Raw genomic sequence first — 16185 nt, 5'->3', positions numbered from 1 at the left:
ACCTTTGTATCCTTCACGACCCCATCCTGATTTACCCGTGTATCCTGCACCTATGCCATTAACACTTTGTACGCTGAATAGACAACTCTAAAGGTGGGTACCCAAGTACAGATTTTCTGTCTGATCTATCTGGTGGGAACAAAAAACATGGATATGTATGGGAGCAAATGACCATCAAAAAATTGTTCCCAAACGCTTGAAAACAGACGGTGATCAGTCAGACAAATTGTTTAAATCATTCTGATATAACAAATTTATCAAAGCATATATCATTTTCTGTTTTCCTGCATTTGGGTGGAAATGTTTGATTGTCATATGCTCCCATACATTTCCAGGTTTTTGATCCGACCAGATAGATCACACAGAAAATCTGTACGCGTGTACGCACCTTTATTTTCAAAGAGAAAAATATGTGGTGGCAAGGTGCGCTTGCTAGCAGCAGCTGGTTTGGGGATAGTCAGTCCCCAGAAAATAAACTAAGTAAACAAAGAGATAACCAGTGCTAGATTTGCTTCTCAAATAATTTTAAAAAATGACGGTTTCTTAGCAATATAAAAATGTAATAAAAGTTAGAAACCTACATATAAAAATATATATGGGGACACAGAAAATAGTAGTGTTAGAATATGATAAATGCCCTTTATGACACTGATAGACTCCTACAGTATATCCAGGATAGTCGGAATAACTGGGAGGGTTGTCTCTAATTAGAGCAGCAATGTATTACCAGGTGGCCGGATCCAGATGCATGATGAATAATGGATGAATATTTCTGGTAGCTTGTCCGGTAGACCTGGGTTGAGTAATGGTGATGGCTGCATATCCAATCTATGAGATATATAAAACCTTAGATAACCAGGTAGAGATAGTGGATCCCGTATCCAGTATTGTTTAGATGGAATTTTGTAATACTCAGGAGTCTAGTGATGTCAGGGTGAATACATTCTGAGAAGCTCTACGCCTTGCTCTGGGAAAGGTCTCACAGCTTCATCAGGAGCTCCTGTCTTCTCTCTCCCATAGCAGGCAATCACATTCTGCTTCATCATTTTTCTAGCACCTTCTAGAAGATAGTAGTAGCTACAAACTTATTGGTTGCTATAGGCAACATCTCCACTTCTTTAAACATGCACTTGAGTAAATATAACCCTTGATTTCTGATCTAACCATAATTACAGTTTTGTCACAGGCATTTACTCTGTATGACTTTGAAAGCACCTTACCAAACATTTTACAAAGCCAAGGATGGGGAAAAAAGTGGATGGAGATAAAGCACCAGCCAATCAGCTCATCACTAACTGACATGTCACAGGCTAGGTTTGAATAATAACAGGATCTGGTTGGCTGATACTTTTGGGGAAATTTACCAAGATGTGAGTTCTATTGTAGATGGGATGTTGCTATAGGCAACCAATCAGATACTATTTATTATCTTCTAGAAGGTGCTAAATAAATAAGTGGATTATGATTGGTTGCCCATAGCAACAGCCCATGTAAAATAGAACTCTCATCTTAGTAAAATTTCCCCTTTATCTCTGGCCAAGGCTTATTATATAGACCCCTATATTCCTTATCCTAACTACATTGTGGGTAAATATAAGTTAAGCTTCACACTTCAGATAAATAGGTATGGTAGAGCTTTCTGTCTTCATGTTCTAGTGTATACTTCTTATATTAACCTCTGCATTGCTACCAGCCACCGAGATCATTTGTGCAGTTTAATAGCTGCACAGTTCATCTGCAGTGTACATTACTGGCAGTTGAAAATGGTGGCTCTTTTTCATACATTTAAACCAGTTGGACTGCATTTTTTTTTTTTTTTGGGGGGGGGGGGGGGGGGGGATTTCATCACTCTGAGTTCTGTAGGATAAAACCATCTGAACATAATGTTGCCCATCCAAGCTCCAGAATCTATTGCATTCCCCAGCTTTGTGCATACAAGGAAAGTGAGCAAATATCCGAAAACAACATTTTCTCCGGTGCTCACCAGGCCAATGCGACGTTCCGAGGTGGCGACTGCCGCTAAGTAATTTCACGGATAGGGAGGGGGTTCGGGTGATGCGGCGGCAGCCGCCTAGTCGCTCCGGAGGGTGGGTCGCTGCCGCCGCCGGTGCCACTCACCTCCATGGGGGGGGAACCTGCTGCAAAACTGGCACCCTCCAGTGGCCTAGAGCTGTCTAGTGGTGGCGCCGGCCCTGGATGTTCCAAGCCTTTTGGAACATCCCATCACACATGGCAATGATATTAATTGCATAAGTACTAACATATGCAATTAGTATTACAAAGGCCAGCACTCCCATGTTTCAGCCCAGGTAGTCCCTATGTGCATGCGTAGAGGGACATAGCGGCTGTGTGTGTGCGTGTGGGGGGGGGGGGGGCACTTCTTTCCATATAGAGCACAGAAAGGTAGCCCATAGGCTCCTATAGAGTAACGCCAGCAAAAGTTGTCATTACTCTTTGCACCAAAGCCCAAGTAAAAATGTTGATAATGTAGCATGTTTTTACATACTAAGCTGCTGACAAATGATTGGCTAATTCAATATTTTAATAAATGTCCAATCACTGTATGTTCATATTCGGTACATAATAAAGTGACTCTATGTTTATACACCACCCTGTTCAGAGTAAGTAAACCTTGCAGTTATGTTTTCTTCTACATGTTTGTCTATAGTCTCTGTCCTACTTTATTTGAACTTGACATAACATCAAGATCCAACTCAGTTGGTGATATGCTCAATTCCATACCTGAGCCCTATGAGACATTTGCTTTTTTTGATCCCACAAATGAAGATGAAGTATCTGCACTTTTCTCTGCCTCCCACTCTACTACCTCTCCTCTTGACCCTATACCCTCGCAAATAAGTAAATCTCTGTCTCCTGTGCTCATCCCAATCTTAACTAAAATCTGTAACCTCTCTTTCTCTACTGGTGTCTTTCCTTCATTGTTCAAACAAGCAGTTATTACTCCGATTCTGAAAAAACAGAATTCTGATCCAAGCTCTCTCTCCAACTACCATCCCATTTCTCAACTTCCATGCACCTCCAAACTACTTGAAAGACTTGCCTATACTCGCCTCACACACTTTCTTAACTCGCACAACTTAATGGACCCGCATCAGTCAGGCTTTCATGCCCAACACTCCACAGAGACAGCACTGACTAAAGTTGTGAATGATCTGGTCACTGCTAAGTCTAAAGGCCACTACTAATTCTTCTATATCTCTCTGCTGCTTTTGACACTGTTGACCACACACATACAAACACTACAATCCATAGGTCTCAAAGACACAGCCCTCTCTTGGTTCTCATCCTACCTATCTAACTGCTCCTTTAGTGTTCATTTCTCTGATTCTACCTCCTCTTCGCTACCTCTTTCAGTTGGAGTACCTCAGGGTTCAGTTTTAGGTCCCCTGCTTTTCTCAATCTATACCTCATCTCTTGGCAAACTAATCAGCTCCTTTGGATTTCAGTATCATCTGTATGCGGATGATACTCAGCTCTACCTATCCTCCCCGGACCTGTCCCCATCTGTATTGAGCTGTGTCTCTGAATGCCTTTCTGCTGTTTCATCCTGGATGTCATCTCGCCACCTCAAACTTAATATCTCAAAAACAGAATTAATTATATTTCCGCCAATAAATAGTAGTTACCAACCTGATATCTCTATCGCTGTTGAGAAGATGACAATCACTCCTACCTCTCAAGCTCGCTGCCTAGGTGTTATCCTTGACTCAGAACTTTCCTTTGTACCCCACATTCAATCTGTCTCAAAATCATGCCACATGCACCTAAAAAACATATTTAAAATCCACCCTTACCTTACACAAGACACTGAAAAGACTCTAATCCATGCTCTCATCATCTCACGCATTGATTATTGCAATAGTCTCCTTATTGGCCTTCCCCAATACAGACTCTCACCACTACAGTCCATTATGAATGCAGCTGCAAGGCTTATCTTCCTAGCCAGACGTTCATCATCTGCAAAGCTACTCTGTCAGTCACTTCATTGGTTACCTGTATTCTACCGTATTCAATACAAAATTATTTTACTTACACACAAAGCCATAAACCAAACTACACCAACATACATATCTTCTCTTATCTCAAAATATCATCCAACACAACCTCTACGCTCCTCCCAAGATCTGCGTCTCTCATCCACACTCATTACTCGCTCCCATTCCCAACTGCAGGACTTTCTTCGGGCTGCACCCACTCTGTGGAATGCCCTCCCAAGCACAATAAGACTCTCCTCCAGTCTCCAAACCTATAAGCGTTCCCTGAAGACTCATCTCTTCAGGCAAGCTTATCAAATACCAGAACCAGTCATAGAACCTTGCGTTCTGGTGGAATCGATGCAATAAAGAATACAGTATCTATCCTTATGTATCAATGCCTATTTCCCTATAGATTGTAAGCTTGCGAGCAGGGCCCTCCTACATTTTGACTGTCTGTAAATACCCTGTTTTGTTGTGTCACTGTCCCCTTTGTGAAGCGCAACGGAATATGCTGCGCTATATAAGAAACTGTTAATAAATAAATAAATAAATAAGATCCAATAGTTTAATAAACAAATACTTCCCCTCTATCCTTTAATGCCACATGGCTCATGCTCATCGTAATTGTGGAACAAAGGACAGCACAATAAAGGTGGTTTTGGTTGATAGATCTACAGTCAATAGGTCATCCATGTCGGCATAGAGTTCGAATATAAAAGCACAAAGCATGCCAAGCGAAGCGAGCCATGCAAGGGTTCACATTACACTAATTGGGAGTCCATGTCAACAGTTGTTGACACATCGGATCAGAGCCCCTAGCTTGTAAGTGCTGCACGTAGGATCTGTGGAATCAGACACTGTTCACATAACACAAATTGTAATAAATACAGCAAGCTTATGCAGAGAGACCTCCAATTTATACTGTTGGATGGATACGTTTTTTCCTCATGTCTGAGGCATCCGAACATTGCGCTGCCCTGATGTTTTATATAGAAACAGTCAGAGGCGTAACTCTAGGAGGCAATGGAGTCATCTGCCGCCGGGCTCCTGCTCCCAAGGGGGCACCTCTCCTCCCATGCGAGTTTGAATCAGTTAATTGAAAGCCATCAATATTGCTTCTGTGGCTGTCTTCCACTCCTAATATCATTATCATCATCAGTTTGGTGTCACACCCTGTATTAGAACCCATGACCTGTCTTACTAGAGAAGACACCTTACTAATTGAGCTATTTGAGGGGCACCAATATTTATCTTGCCTCCGGGCAACTGAGACAAACTTACGCCACTGGAAACAGTGCAGTGCAACTTATTTGGCATGTAATAGTGCTGGTGGAAGCGGGATTTTACCAGGTGACTGCCTGAGATATAAAGCAGTGCTCGAAGTGGAAATTTAAAAGGGGGGGGGTATGGAAATGTAAAGGAATAAGTAATGCGTGCGCCGTGGCCTATCGAGAAGACGGCGTGGCATCACAAAGGGGCGCAGTATTATACCACACACCGTAATGCCCATTGCACATTTTAGCGAACTTCGTAATACAGATTACACATAAGGCCACACGTGATGCCCATTACACAGTATATAGCAAACCGTAATGCCCATTACACATTATATAACAAACCGTAATGCCCATTACACATTGTGCCACACATCGTGATGCCCATTACATATTTGACACATAAGTGCCACTTACCTACATGCTCATTGCTAGGGACTTCATGCTAGATGCCAATGGGGCTTCATGCTCGTTGCCAAGGGGGACTCAAATTGAAGCCATTTGTCCCCTCATAGCGAGACACAGCTGCCCCTGCTGCCCCAGCCACTATGACAACTTCAAGCAGTACCTGCTGCCCACTTGTCACGAAATGGGTGTGTGGAATCAGTCGTGACTGGAGTGGTCAGATGGTGGATTAATGGAGTGGTGCGGATCTCAGGAAGAGAGGTGTGACCAGCCGGAGATGGGTTAACACAAACAGGTTTATTGAAGGAACTCATATAACAGATAATGTAACCAGGATCAATACTTCTTGATTGGACAAATAATAAATAGATGCAAGTCTCTGATAAATAACAAGTAACAAAAGATAGCAGTCCTTTGCAAAAATAAACAAGATATGTGCCGGTAGTTCTGGGAGGATAAGGCAATTTTCAGGATTTGAGTTTAGAGAAAAGAAGGATACAGTACCTGAAGATTGGACAATTGGATGACTGAAGATTGGATGGCTGGATGACTGAAGATTGGATGGTAGATTGGATGGTTGAATGATTGAAGATTGGATGGCTGGATGACTGAAGATTGGATGGCTGGATGACTGAAGATTGGATGGCTGAATGATTGAAGATTGGATGGCTGGATGACTGAAGATTGGATGGCCGGATGACTGAAGATTGGATGGCTGGATGACTGAAGATTGGATGACTGAAGATTGGATGGCTGAATGACTGAAGATTGGATGGCTGAATGACTGAAGATTGGATGGCTGGATGACTGCTGCTGGGATCAGGATACAGCTGAATGACAGGATTACTGGAAGCTTACAGCAGAGACGTAGCACACAATAACTGGATGCAGCTTGTAGCAGGCAGGTCAGGAAACTGGAATCAGGACAGGGTAGCGACTTTGCTGAGAGCAACCTCTTAGTCCAGGAGCTGAATATTTAAACCCCTTGCCTTGCACCGATTGGATGAATAGCCAGGCAGCAACTGCAATAGCAGAAATGGACTCTGAATGGGACAATCAGTGCACAAGAGGAGAGCTAGCATGGGCTTCACCAAACAGGGAACCAAGGAGTTAATGGCTGATCAGGAGACTCTGGGCTAGCTAGAGTTCTCACAGGTGTGCAATTATCAGCACACAGACATTCATTGAGTGTATGGCAGCAGAAGTGGAGGCTGTAATATCCTGAGAAAGCAGCAACTGGAGAGAACATGCTGAACAAACATGCAGAAATTTTTTAAGTATTGTAACCTTGGTTATAAATTTACATATTTAAGTGCAATATCATTTTCTGAATCATACTTTCAAAGCAAATTGTTAAATACCACTGTACCGAATTTGACTTTACAATTATAACAGCCATGTACTGCATTAGGCATTTTGTAACATTGAATTAGTAATCAGTATACACTAGTGGGCTGCAGGACTGCAGCTCTCCCAGATTAAATCTGCTACTGTACTCTGCCTAAGTGAAGCTAGAAGCAGTCTATCGACCTGCTTTGGCTTTACTGTGACTGGCAGTGACTTCCTATTGGAAGTTAGACCTGCCAGTCACCCAAGGCAGTCACACTGGGAGATGCCTCTATGGCAGTGGCGTAACTACCTAATTGTCTCCCCCCCCCCCCCCCTGCTGCATATTTTTCGGCGGCCCCTCCCTCCCCTCGATGTACCTGCCCGGTCGCATCTGCCTGTCACGGTCCCGTCTCTCCCGGCGCCGGCTCCTGCTGCTATAATGAAAACGGACTCTTAGAAAATGGCTGCCCCCATACAGCAGACAGAAAACTGTCTGCTGTATGGGGGCAGCCATTTTCTAAGAGTCCATTTTCATTATAGCAGCAGGAGCCGGCGCCAGGTGATACGGGACCGTGACAGGCAGATGCGGCCTGACAGCAGCGGGTAAGTGGTAGCTATAGCCCCGCAGACCCCCGGCGCCCACAGGTTCTCTGCGTATCCCCGCCACCGTGGGGGCTGCGGAGCTATAGCTATGCCACTGCTCTATGGGCTGCTTCGGTTGCAGCCCATAGAAACTGGGGTATGTGCAGTACTGAGAACATAATGGACATGCGCCAGTCCCAGTGCCTGTCATCTGCAGTGCAGTGCTGAAGCAGCCTATAGAAGCTGGGGGCATGCTCAGTACTGACAGTAGTGCACGCAGGGGGGGTTCTGAGTACCCAGAACCCCCCCCCCCAGTAGTCTAAGGACCCTAGACTGAAAGCTAAGGGTCCCCTCTTTCCAAGGGTATAAGAATTTTAAAAATCGGCCCTTGGGAACCGGAGATATCTGACTTCAAAGCAGTGGTCCCCATCCAAGCCTGTTAATTGCTATTCCCAGTCAGATATTTCATGTTCTGTCTGACTTGGAGTTTTGCTGAGGGTATATTCCAAAACTGGGACTCTCTCCCTTCGATGGACACTAGTAGCTGGTCTCTACTGTTCCCAGAATCAGAGATATCAACCTTCCAGCATCTGGTTACTGCTCCAGCTCTACACACCTGGTATGTAGTTTTATAATCTCGTTGGCGGATTGCTCTGCCTCCTGAACTCTGATCCCCTAGTCCCCAGTACCATTTGGTAGGTGGGATTCTCTAGTTTTATTTCCATTAAAATCTAAGAAATCTATTTCTGGGATTTGGAGATATCTGCAGTCAAGCAAGCTGTCCCACCAGAAAATTATGAATAATAAGCCCACCCCTCCTCTGCATATAAAACATCCTGTACAACCCTGGAAGTTATGTATCAGGGCCCCTTCATTCAGCCCAATGCCCCCTTCTCCCACCCCATCTCCCACCATCTGTACATTAAAGGGGTAATTAGTGGAAATTACTGATCCAGGCCCTACATGCTGAGCGGTTGATATAATACCCCCTACTACCCGCGGGACATCAAAGATTCCCCCACCCCTGCCGCTGGAGGATCGGTAGGGGCCCCAATACATTGCTATGCCCAGGGGTCTACACTGCTGTATATATATATATATCTGACAAAGTCATCAGTGACGAAACGCGTTGGGGCGTGGTCACCCGACGTATCAGATCCTTACCTTGTGGTACCTGTCCGTCTTGAGTCCTTGTGCCGAGAACGCCGCCGCTGTGTCCATCTTGCCGGTCTTCTGGATGTCCTCTGGGGTCCGCGCTATCTGACGGTGTATTGACGGTGATTCCCGCACATGCTGACTACTGTTTTCTATTATGTATGTGAGCCTGCACTTTTCTCAGTAAACGCTGTTTCAAATTCTGCTCACCTGTGCGCTCCTCTTTTCTCTTTTGTTGCATGTGTTCTTACTGAGGCCGTGACAAAGCCTCGAAGAGTGAGCTGCACTACTTATTGAAGACAGGTTCCACAGTTATAAGTATCACTTTGCGCATTTCCTATTGTGTTTGTATATATATATATATATATATATATATATATATATATATATATATATATATATATATATATTATAAATATATTTATTATTTTTATAAATTTGGTTTATCTATAATACTTTAACTGACCCGGCATATACTGGGTCACCTAAGTGTCCATCTCCGTGCTATGCTCCGCCCCTCTGGAAACCCCCTTCTGAAAATCCTGCGTTTGCCCCTGACTGAGGACGATACGGTGCATGCAGTGGGGACCAGCAGTGGCAGCAGAGGATGGGGGCAGCTTTGGGGACAGTGGCAGCCCCCCACTGGTATATACCAATAAGTTTACACAACCTAGGGATAGTAACTTCTTTTTAACATGACTGTGACATATCTAAATTTAAATATGTATTTTATATCTATTATTCAAATTATTCGGAAAAAAACATTGTTTCCATGTACTTTTTTGTTGTTGTTACTAAAAGCACTACTGGGGACATGATATGTAATTGGCACTAAATATGATTTCTTGGCTTTCCAATTCAGTGTCTGAGATAATACACAAACTTTGCTTGATGTTTTCAAACCTTATTTCATGCACAAATAACATATATTTGTGAGTATTTCATGTGTTTAATGAGTTTATACAACATTGGTCCTGTCCTCAAGATATAACCTTGAAATTTAAAAATATTCCAAAACACGGATTAATCCTTTATCCAAAATACTTTAGGTCCCAAGCATTTTAGATAAGGGATACTGAACTTGTATATGCTAACATGAGTGCATGTTTTTTATATTCCCTTAATGTAATATTTACATAGTGCAGTCATATCATTATTGTCCTGGAGCTGATATAGAAACATTCATTTTAATTACAAGAAGTGAAGAGTTTAATTTTCTGTTAGAAATGCCCAGCATAGATACTTATCTTTGTATAATTCATCATGGTAATTATCAGTGCACAATTATTTACTTTTGTAGCAGACTGTATTTTTTTGTTATTTAATAATAGTCATTACCACTATGTCTGCATTCATTGTCATTACTTAGTGGTATTTCTGTTTAGGAAAAACTACGAGGATCTGCAAAGCACAATTGATGTCAATAAGAAAAATAGAAAAATGCTAATGAAGAATTAGGGAAAGAGCAAGTTACAGTATGTATTGGGTGAAATTTAATAGGATGAAAGATTCAGAAAGTGAAAGATTTGGTAAGGAATCTCCATTTTTTTTTAAAAGAGGCAATCATTTACTGTACATTGCAAAATCAAACTGGTTTTGCAGTGTAAATGATTGCCGTTGAAAAAAAACAACTGGAGATTTCTTACCAAATCTCTCACAAAATTTCACTCATCATTTGCAGAGTGTACCAGTATCATCTCTATTATATGTATCTATATATATATATGGGGGAAATTTACTAAAGGAAATTTGTAAAAAAAAATAGGTGTATTTGTATCCAGAAATACACTTATTTTTTACATTTACTATCCCGAAAATATGGCAATTCGTATTCGTATTGATAGCACATGTCAAAATAAGTGTATTTCTGGATACAAATACACCTATTTTTTTTTACTAATTTAATTTAGTAAATTTCCCCCATTGTGTGTATAAGAAACACTGCAATCTGTTGGCAGCGAGTGAAACTACATCTTTCTCACACATGCACAAACACAGAGGCAATCACAAGGTAGCAGACTAGCTTTCAAAGCATTTGCTTTGAGTGGACTTACTAGTACCTAAATATTTTGCCCAGTGCCCATTAAGGAGCATACTTACTCTGCTCTGTGCAACTGAGAGCCTACTTTTATTGAAGAACAGCACTGTTCAATTTCACTCTACTCTTCTGCCTTATAGCAGGTTTAACATTTCAGTTTTACCAGGATTAATTTTATCAGTGTCTGTAAATTGTTTTATAACAATGCTTGGAGTGCGCCTTAAAATGTGCTTCTGTGCCAAAGTACAAGCTGCAGGCAGGGCTGCCGTCAGAAATTTTGGGGCCCGGGACTGACAAAATCCTACCCTCGGTCAGAGCCGTCGGGGCCCGGGATTCAAGTACCCCCAGACCCCCCTGTCGGCAGCCCTGGCTGCAGGCACATGATGCATGCCAAAATTATTTCTGTAGATCACATTTGTCAAAAGAGCTAGGATGCCTGCACTTCACATCTTTTTTGCTAGGAATCCCTTCATGCTAATAAGCAGTGCTGATAACAATGGACCCTGGAATTCGTAGGGACATAACCAGACATGAGGGCACCCCTTTCTGTGCTCTCTGGAGAAGCTGATCCACTAGGGCAAGAACATTGATTCTGTTTTTTATTTTTTTTATATATATGTTGTTATGACACTGTAGTTGCTGACTTTTTTGCATTAAAACAAATTCCTTATCTATGTGTTGTTTTATTTTGTATTTTTTAGAATTCGGATGATCTCCTTGTAGCATCAGCTGAGTGTCCTAGTGATGATGAAGATTTGGAAGAATGTGAGCCTAGTACTGGTAAGACTTCAACTGTAACATTTCGGCAAAAGATTCAGAGGATAGAATACTGTATTTTCTAGACAAACTTAAATAGAAAACCATATACTGGAAGAAAATTCAGATAGTGTACAGTACATAAAGGTGGCCATATACTAGGGCAATTTATCTGAGGCTTTGAAATTGCATCCGATTTCCCTTGAACTCCCCAGCAGTTTTCCGAGAGTCCTTTATGTCAGATTTTGTACTTGAGGGCTTATTTCGCAGAAGATATATTTCATGCAATTTATCAACTCGTGACAAATTGCATACAATTTATCTACTGCACATACTTGTACTATACAATTTTTCTGATGGGATGAACTACAGGGTGCTAGGGAGGCTAGCCTAAATAGGGCTATATAAAGCTATGTAGAAGAGGCTAATAGCTAACCTACATATGGGCTGACTCAGACTTGTCCGATTTTCGAACAGCCGCGTATGGTACACTGCGCATGCGTGAGAAATATGTGCTAACAAATCCAGAGATGACTAGCCATCGCTGGCCATTCGCAAGATGACTGACACCCCACAGCCATTTGTTGGCTGCATGCCAGGGTTTTCTGGATTGAGACTGGGTATGGAGCCCATTACACATGATGCCACACACGTAATGACCGTTACACAACACGCCGTGATGCAATATATACATATACATATAATGCCACATAAGTGCCACTTACCCACATGCTCATTGCAAGGAGTTTCTTTCTCAATGCCAGGGGCTTCAAGCTCGATGCCAGGGGGTTTAATGTCTGTTGCTTGTGAGTGAGGCTTGTGATGACAGCCGCCAGTCTGGGAGAATGGAAGCTTTATGACAGCAGGGCAGAGAGCAGTGGGCTACCTGGCTGGTCACACCTGATGGTCTTTTTCAAGGTCAAAACGCGTTGGTGAAGTGCCTTCCTGACATTTTTTTAAATTGTCTCATCAATTGTCCCTGCTTTGAACTGGTGAACTATCCCGGGTTTCCATCTTTTTGCTCCCAGGGAAAAGTAAGGGTTATAAGGAGACTTTTATACGGTACTGTGGTTTTTTTCTGTGATACTGTATTTGTTTAAAAAAAACAAAAAAACTTTTTACACATATCACTGGATGAACGGATTCTTTGGAGACTAAAGATACCTTTATGAGAGGATTCGCAGCTGACTAAAAGTAAACATACATGTAAGCACTTCTAGAGTCTGGTAGGATCAAAGGTGACACTTAATCCTTTTAAAGATACCTTGATGTGAATGTCTACTACTTTACGCATGTAAGCATACATGTGAGTGTAAATCTATATGAAGTGCACGTAGTGACCCTTAGAATAACCATAGAAGACACCCAGGGTTATAAAGAACACCCCTATATTGCACAAGCCCGATATTAGAGTGTTCGGTTAACCAAGAGACTGATACAAGATATAATCTCTTTTGATTTCATGGTCCCGGATTACGGTGTGATCGTATTCATCTATTCAGACCATTTAAAGGGACATGGACTTTCCACCCCCCATATAAGTGTATGGTAGGGTACATATCTTTACAGTAATTTGACCCACTTGAGGGGTGCTCCACTATCTTCTTTCTATTGTGTATTCCTTTGTAACCAGGCCGATAAAACATGGTCATAGTGTATAGAGCTGACCCTATTTCTGCACCGAAATAGTATACTGTGGTGTATATTGCATCGCAGGGTGAAGAACACAGCAGTACCAGGTGATGGCAATAGATTTCTCCTGCAGCCAGGGCGATCTAGTAGGTGCGATGCAATGGACACGGGAAAGCGCATTGCATCACACCTCTTGTCATGTACATGCAGTCTGGGCACTTTACATGCAATTTATCACTGAAATTGGTGTAAATTGCATTTGAACCACCCTAGTGTATGGGGGCCTTAAGAGGGTAGAGAAAGGGTCCTGAGGCCGGAGAGAAAGGGTCATTAGGGAGGGGATATGTACTGACATATTTAGATCACACAGGAGTAAGGCAATATTAACCAGTGTCTATTACAGTGTCTAAAGTATTCTGACAGATATTATATCATGGTAAACGGCAAGGTACTTAGCTATGTATATTTGTTTCTAAAGAAAAGGAAATAAAAATGAGTTTTGGGATTACTAAATTGTACAGATGTAGTGCCACTCATCCAACACCTGGTCTCGCCAGACCATCCCCACTGGCGAGCAGACACTACATCTGACTGGGATGTGCGAGTGTCCCACATGCATGTGCGTCCCAGTTTCTCATTGGCGGGGGACAGAAACCCTGCCCATCTCCGCTTCAGAGAGATGGGCAGGGTTAGGGGGAGCTGGGGGGTGATGGGGGGCAGCAGGAACCTGGGGGGAGCTCCGGTTGAAGGGGATGCGTGTGCGTCTCGTGCGCGCGCATCCCATTCCGGCAGCTGGGGGATCTTCCACCAGCCCCTGCCTACATGAGCCTGGCTCCATTGTATACACATTAATCTACTATGGCACTGTGAGACACATAATAAGATGTATTAGGAAGAATACTGTATAATTGTATCATAATAAAAGATAGCATAGTGTTGATTTAAATATTATACTGTACAGGTGGATGTTATTGTTCCCCTGTCTTTGGAGGATTGACCATTGGATTGGTTAAGTGAAATATTGAAAAATATAAGAGAAAATAAATCGGTATTAAATAGGAGATGATCAAACAGTATTATTATTATTATTATTATTATTATTATTATTATTATTATTATTATTATTATTATTATTATTATCATTGTTTATAATTATCCCATATACTGGCAGAAAACATGAAAAAATAGATTACATTTTCAATAAACCCTGTAGAGAGGATCACCTGAAAATCAGCATGCAAAAATACTGTTTTCAAATTCTCTTGCCAATTTAGCGCCCAAGGCAATATTTTAAAGGTCTCTCCCCCCAACACAAAACATCCCGGCGGCCTAGGCTGGTAATGAGTGTTCCACTTGGATTTTACCCCCTATGACGACCTTGATGACTCAGAGGGGTATCTGCTGCTCCAGCCTTTCCCTGCAGGGGTAAGTGCTGCTCCTCAAATTGTCAAGCATCATATCCTCTTTTGCCTGTCATTGCTGGCTGGATTTCATTGCATACTTGACCCTCACCACACTTCACCTGACCAGCAAGGAAGCCATTATACTGTAAGCTTTTTTGCAAGAGCCCCATTACCACTTTGGGCAGTACTCAATGAGGTTTTTTGGCATGTGCAACGAATCCTGTTTAGGATTACATCAGAAATGATGAAACCGCTGTAAAAGCCCATAGCGGAGAAATGCGTCAATAGGTCTAGGCTTTCTCTCTTTCCTGTGGGAACCTTATCCTGACCCTAACAGAGGCTACCGGCACCTGTGCGCTAACTTCAATATTGCAATTACCCCTTTGCTATACCGATCCTTTCGGCGAGTCCACACAGAAGGCTGCTGTGCGCTGTACAGATCACAAACGGACAGCACGCTCCCTGCACTGAGCGAAGATGGACAGCTCGCTCCCTGCCTGAATATCAACTACAGCGCGTCATTTGGGGGCGGCAGCCAGCAGGTGAGCTAGAGCTCCTCTCACGTATCAACCATAGCCTGTCCGGATCAATAGCTCCATAGCTATAATGTACAAGAAGATGACAGGAGATACGTGGCGCAATGCTGCCCAAAAAATCACAATCCCTGAAGATGCACCCTTACTTCAACAGTATAAACATTTGGAAGAAAAAAATTGGGATATAGATAAAAAAGGCGCAAAGATGGAGATACTTAAGGATCTGAGTATCGGATTTCTTCCTTTTCGGGGCGAAGATGTTCTCTCAAGCCAGGTATGGGTTAATAGACCGTGATGAGACGTGAAACAAAAAATAAAGATATACAAAATTATAATAAATCTTAGTGTAAGTGTCACTTCTTATAAACCCCCTATCGGGTGGTCATTTAATGTGCAAGATGAATTTGATTCCGCGGGGCGTACCAAAACTCACGTTGGACTGTGATGGTACTCCTCCTATCAAGGTATCTTTTGGTATGGCCTCAGGGGAATCAACTTCTGAGCATCAATAGAGGTTTTCTATTGAGTGTCACGGTGAACTTGCACGTATTCCAAAAAAAGAAGGAAAAGTAGTGTCTAGAACTGTGAGGTAACTTTATAAAGTGGAAACAGTGGGCAGCTGGACAAAAATAATGTATTTTGGCAGCATACCTCACTTACATCTAAAATAGTGAGGGAACACATATCGTTGGGCTTTCAACATTTGGGTTCATATTTAAACCATTGCACTGAGACATATATCTTTATATTTTATATCGACGGGGAATTGGAGTTTTCAAAAATCCGGTGGGACACTCCTTAAGATCTCCAAATTCACAGTCACGGAGATAAAGTTAAAGAAACCTTGATAGGTTTGAAAACCACAGTTCACATCGTGAGTAGGGGTACGCCCACTTCCCTTTCAACACTAAAGAAACCCTTATATGTGTTCCCTCACTATTTTAGATGTAAGGTTAAGGTTCATAATTAACACATGGAGAGTGAAAGTGTATATATGTTTTAATTATGTACAAGTTTTATTTTTATTTTTATTGACTGTGTAATAAATGTGTAATTGAAACTTATGATTACTAAGAA

General features: G+C 42.2%; 1 protein-coding gene across 32 annotated transcripts in view; it reads left to right on the top strand.

Moving 5' to 3' along the window:
- Positions 1 to 16185, top strand: part of NRXN2 (neurexin 2) — an 847024-nt gene that overhangs the window by 802507 nt on the left and 28332 nt on the right. For all 32 annotated transcript variants that reach the window (XM_083165053.1, XM_083165057.1, XM_083165084.1 and 29 more), the window contains one exon: positions 11483 to 11561. In XM_083165053.1, coding sequence (XP_083021179.1) covers positions 11483 to 11561 — 79 coding nt within the window. The remainder of the gene's footprint in view (positions 1 to 11482; positions 11562 to 16185) is intronic.

The sequence above is a fragment of the Crinia signifera genome, chromosome 11, assembly GCF_055691185.1.
Source record: "Crinia signifera chromosome 11, ASM5569118v1, whole genome shotgun sequence".
NCBI lineage: Eukaryota > Metazoa > Chordata > Amphibia > Anura > Myobatrachidae > Crinia > Crinia signifera.
Note: the sequence above shows the minus strand (reverse complement) of the source record. Positions and strands in the feature narration are given on the sequence as shown.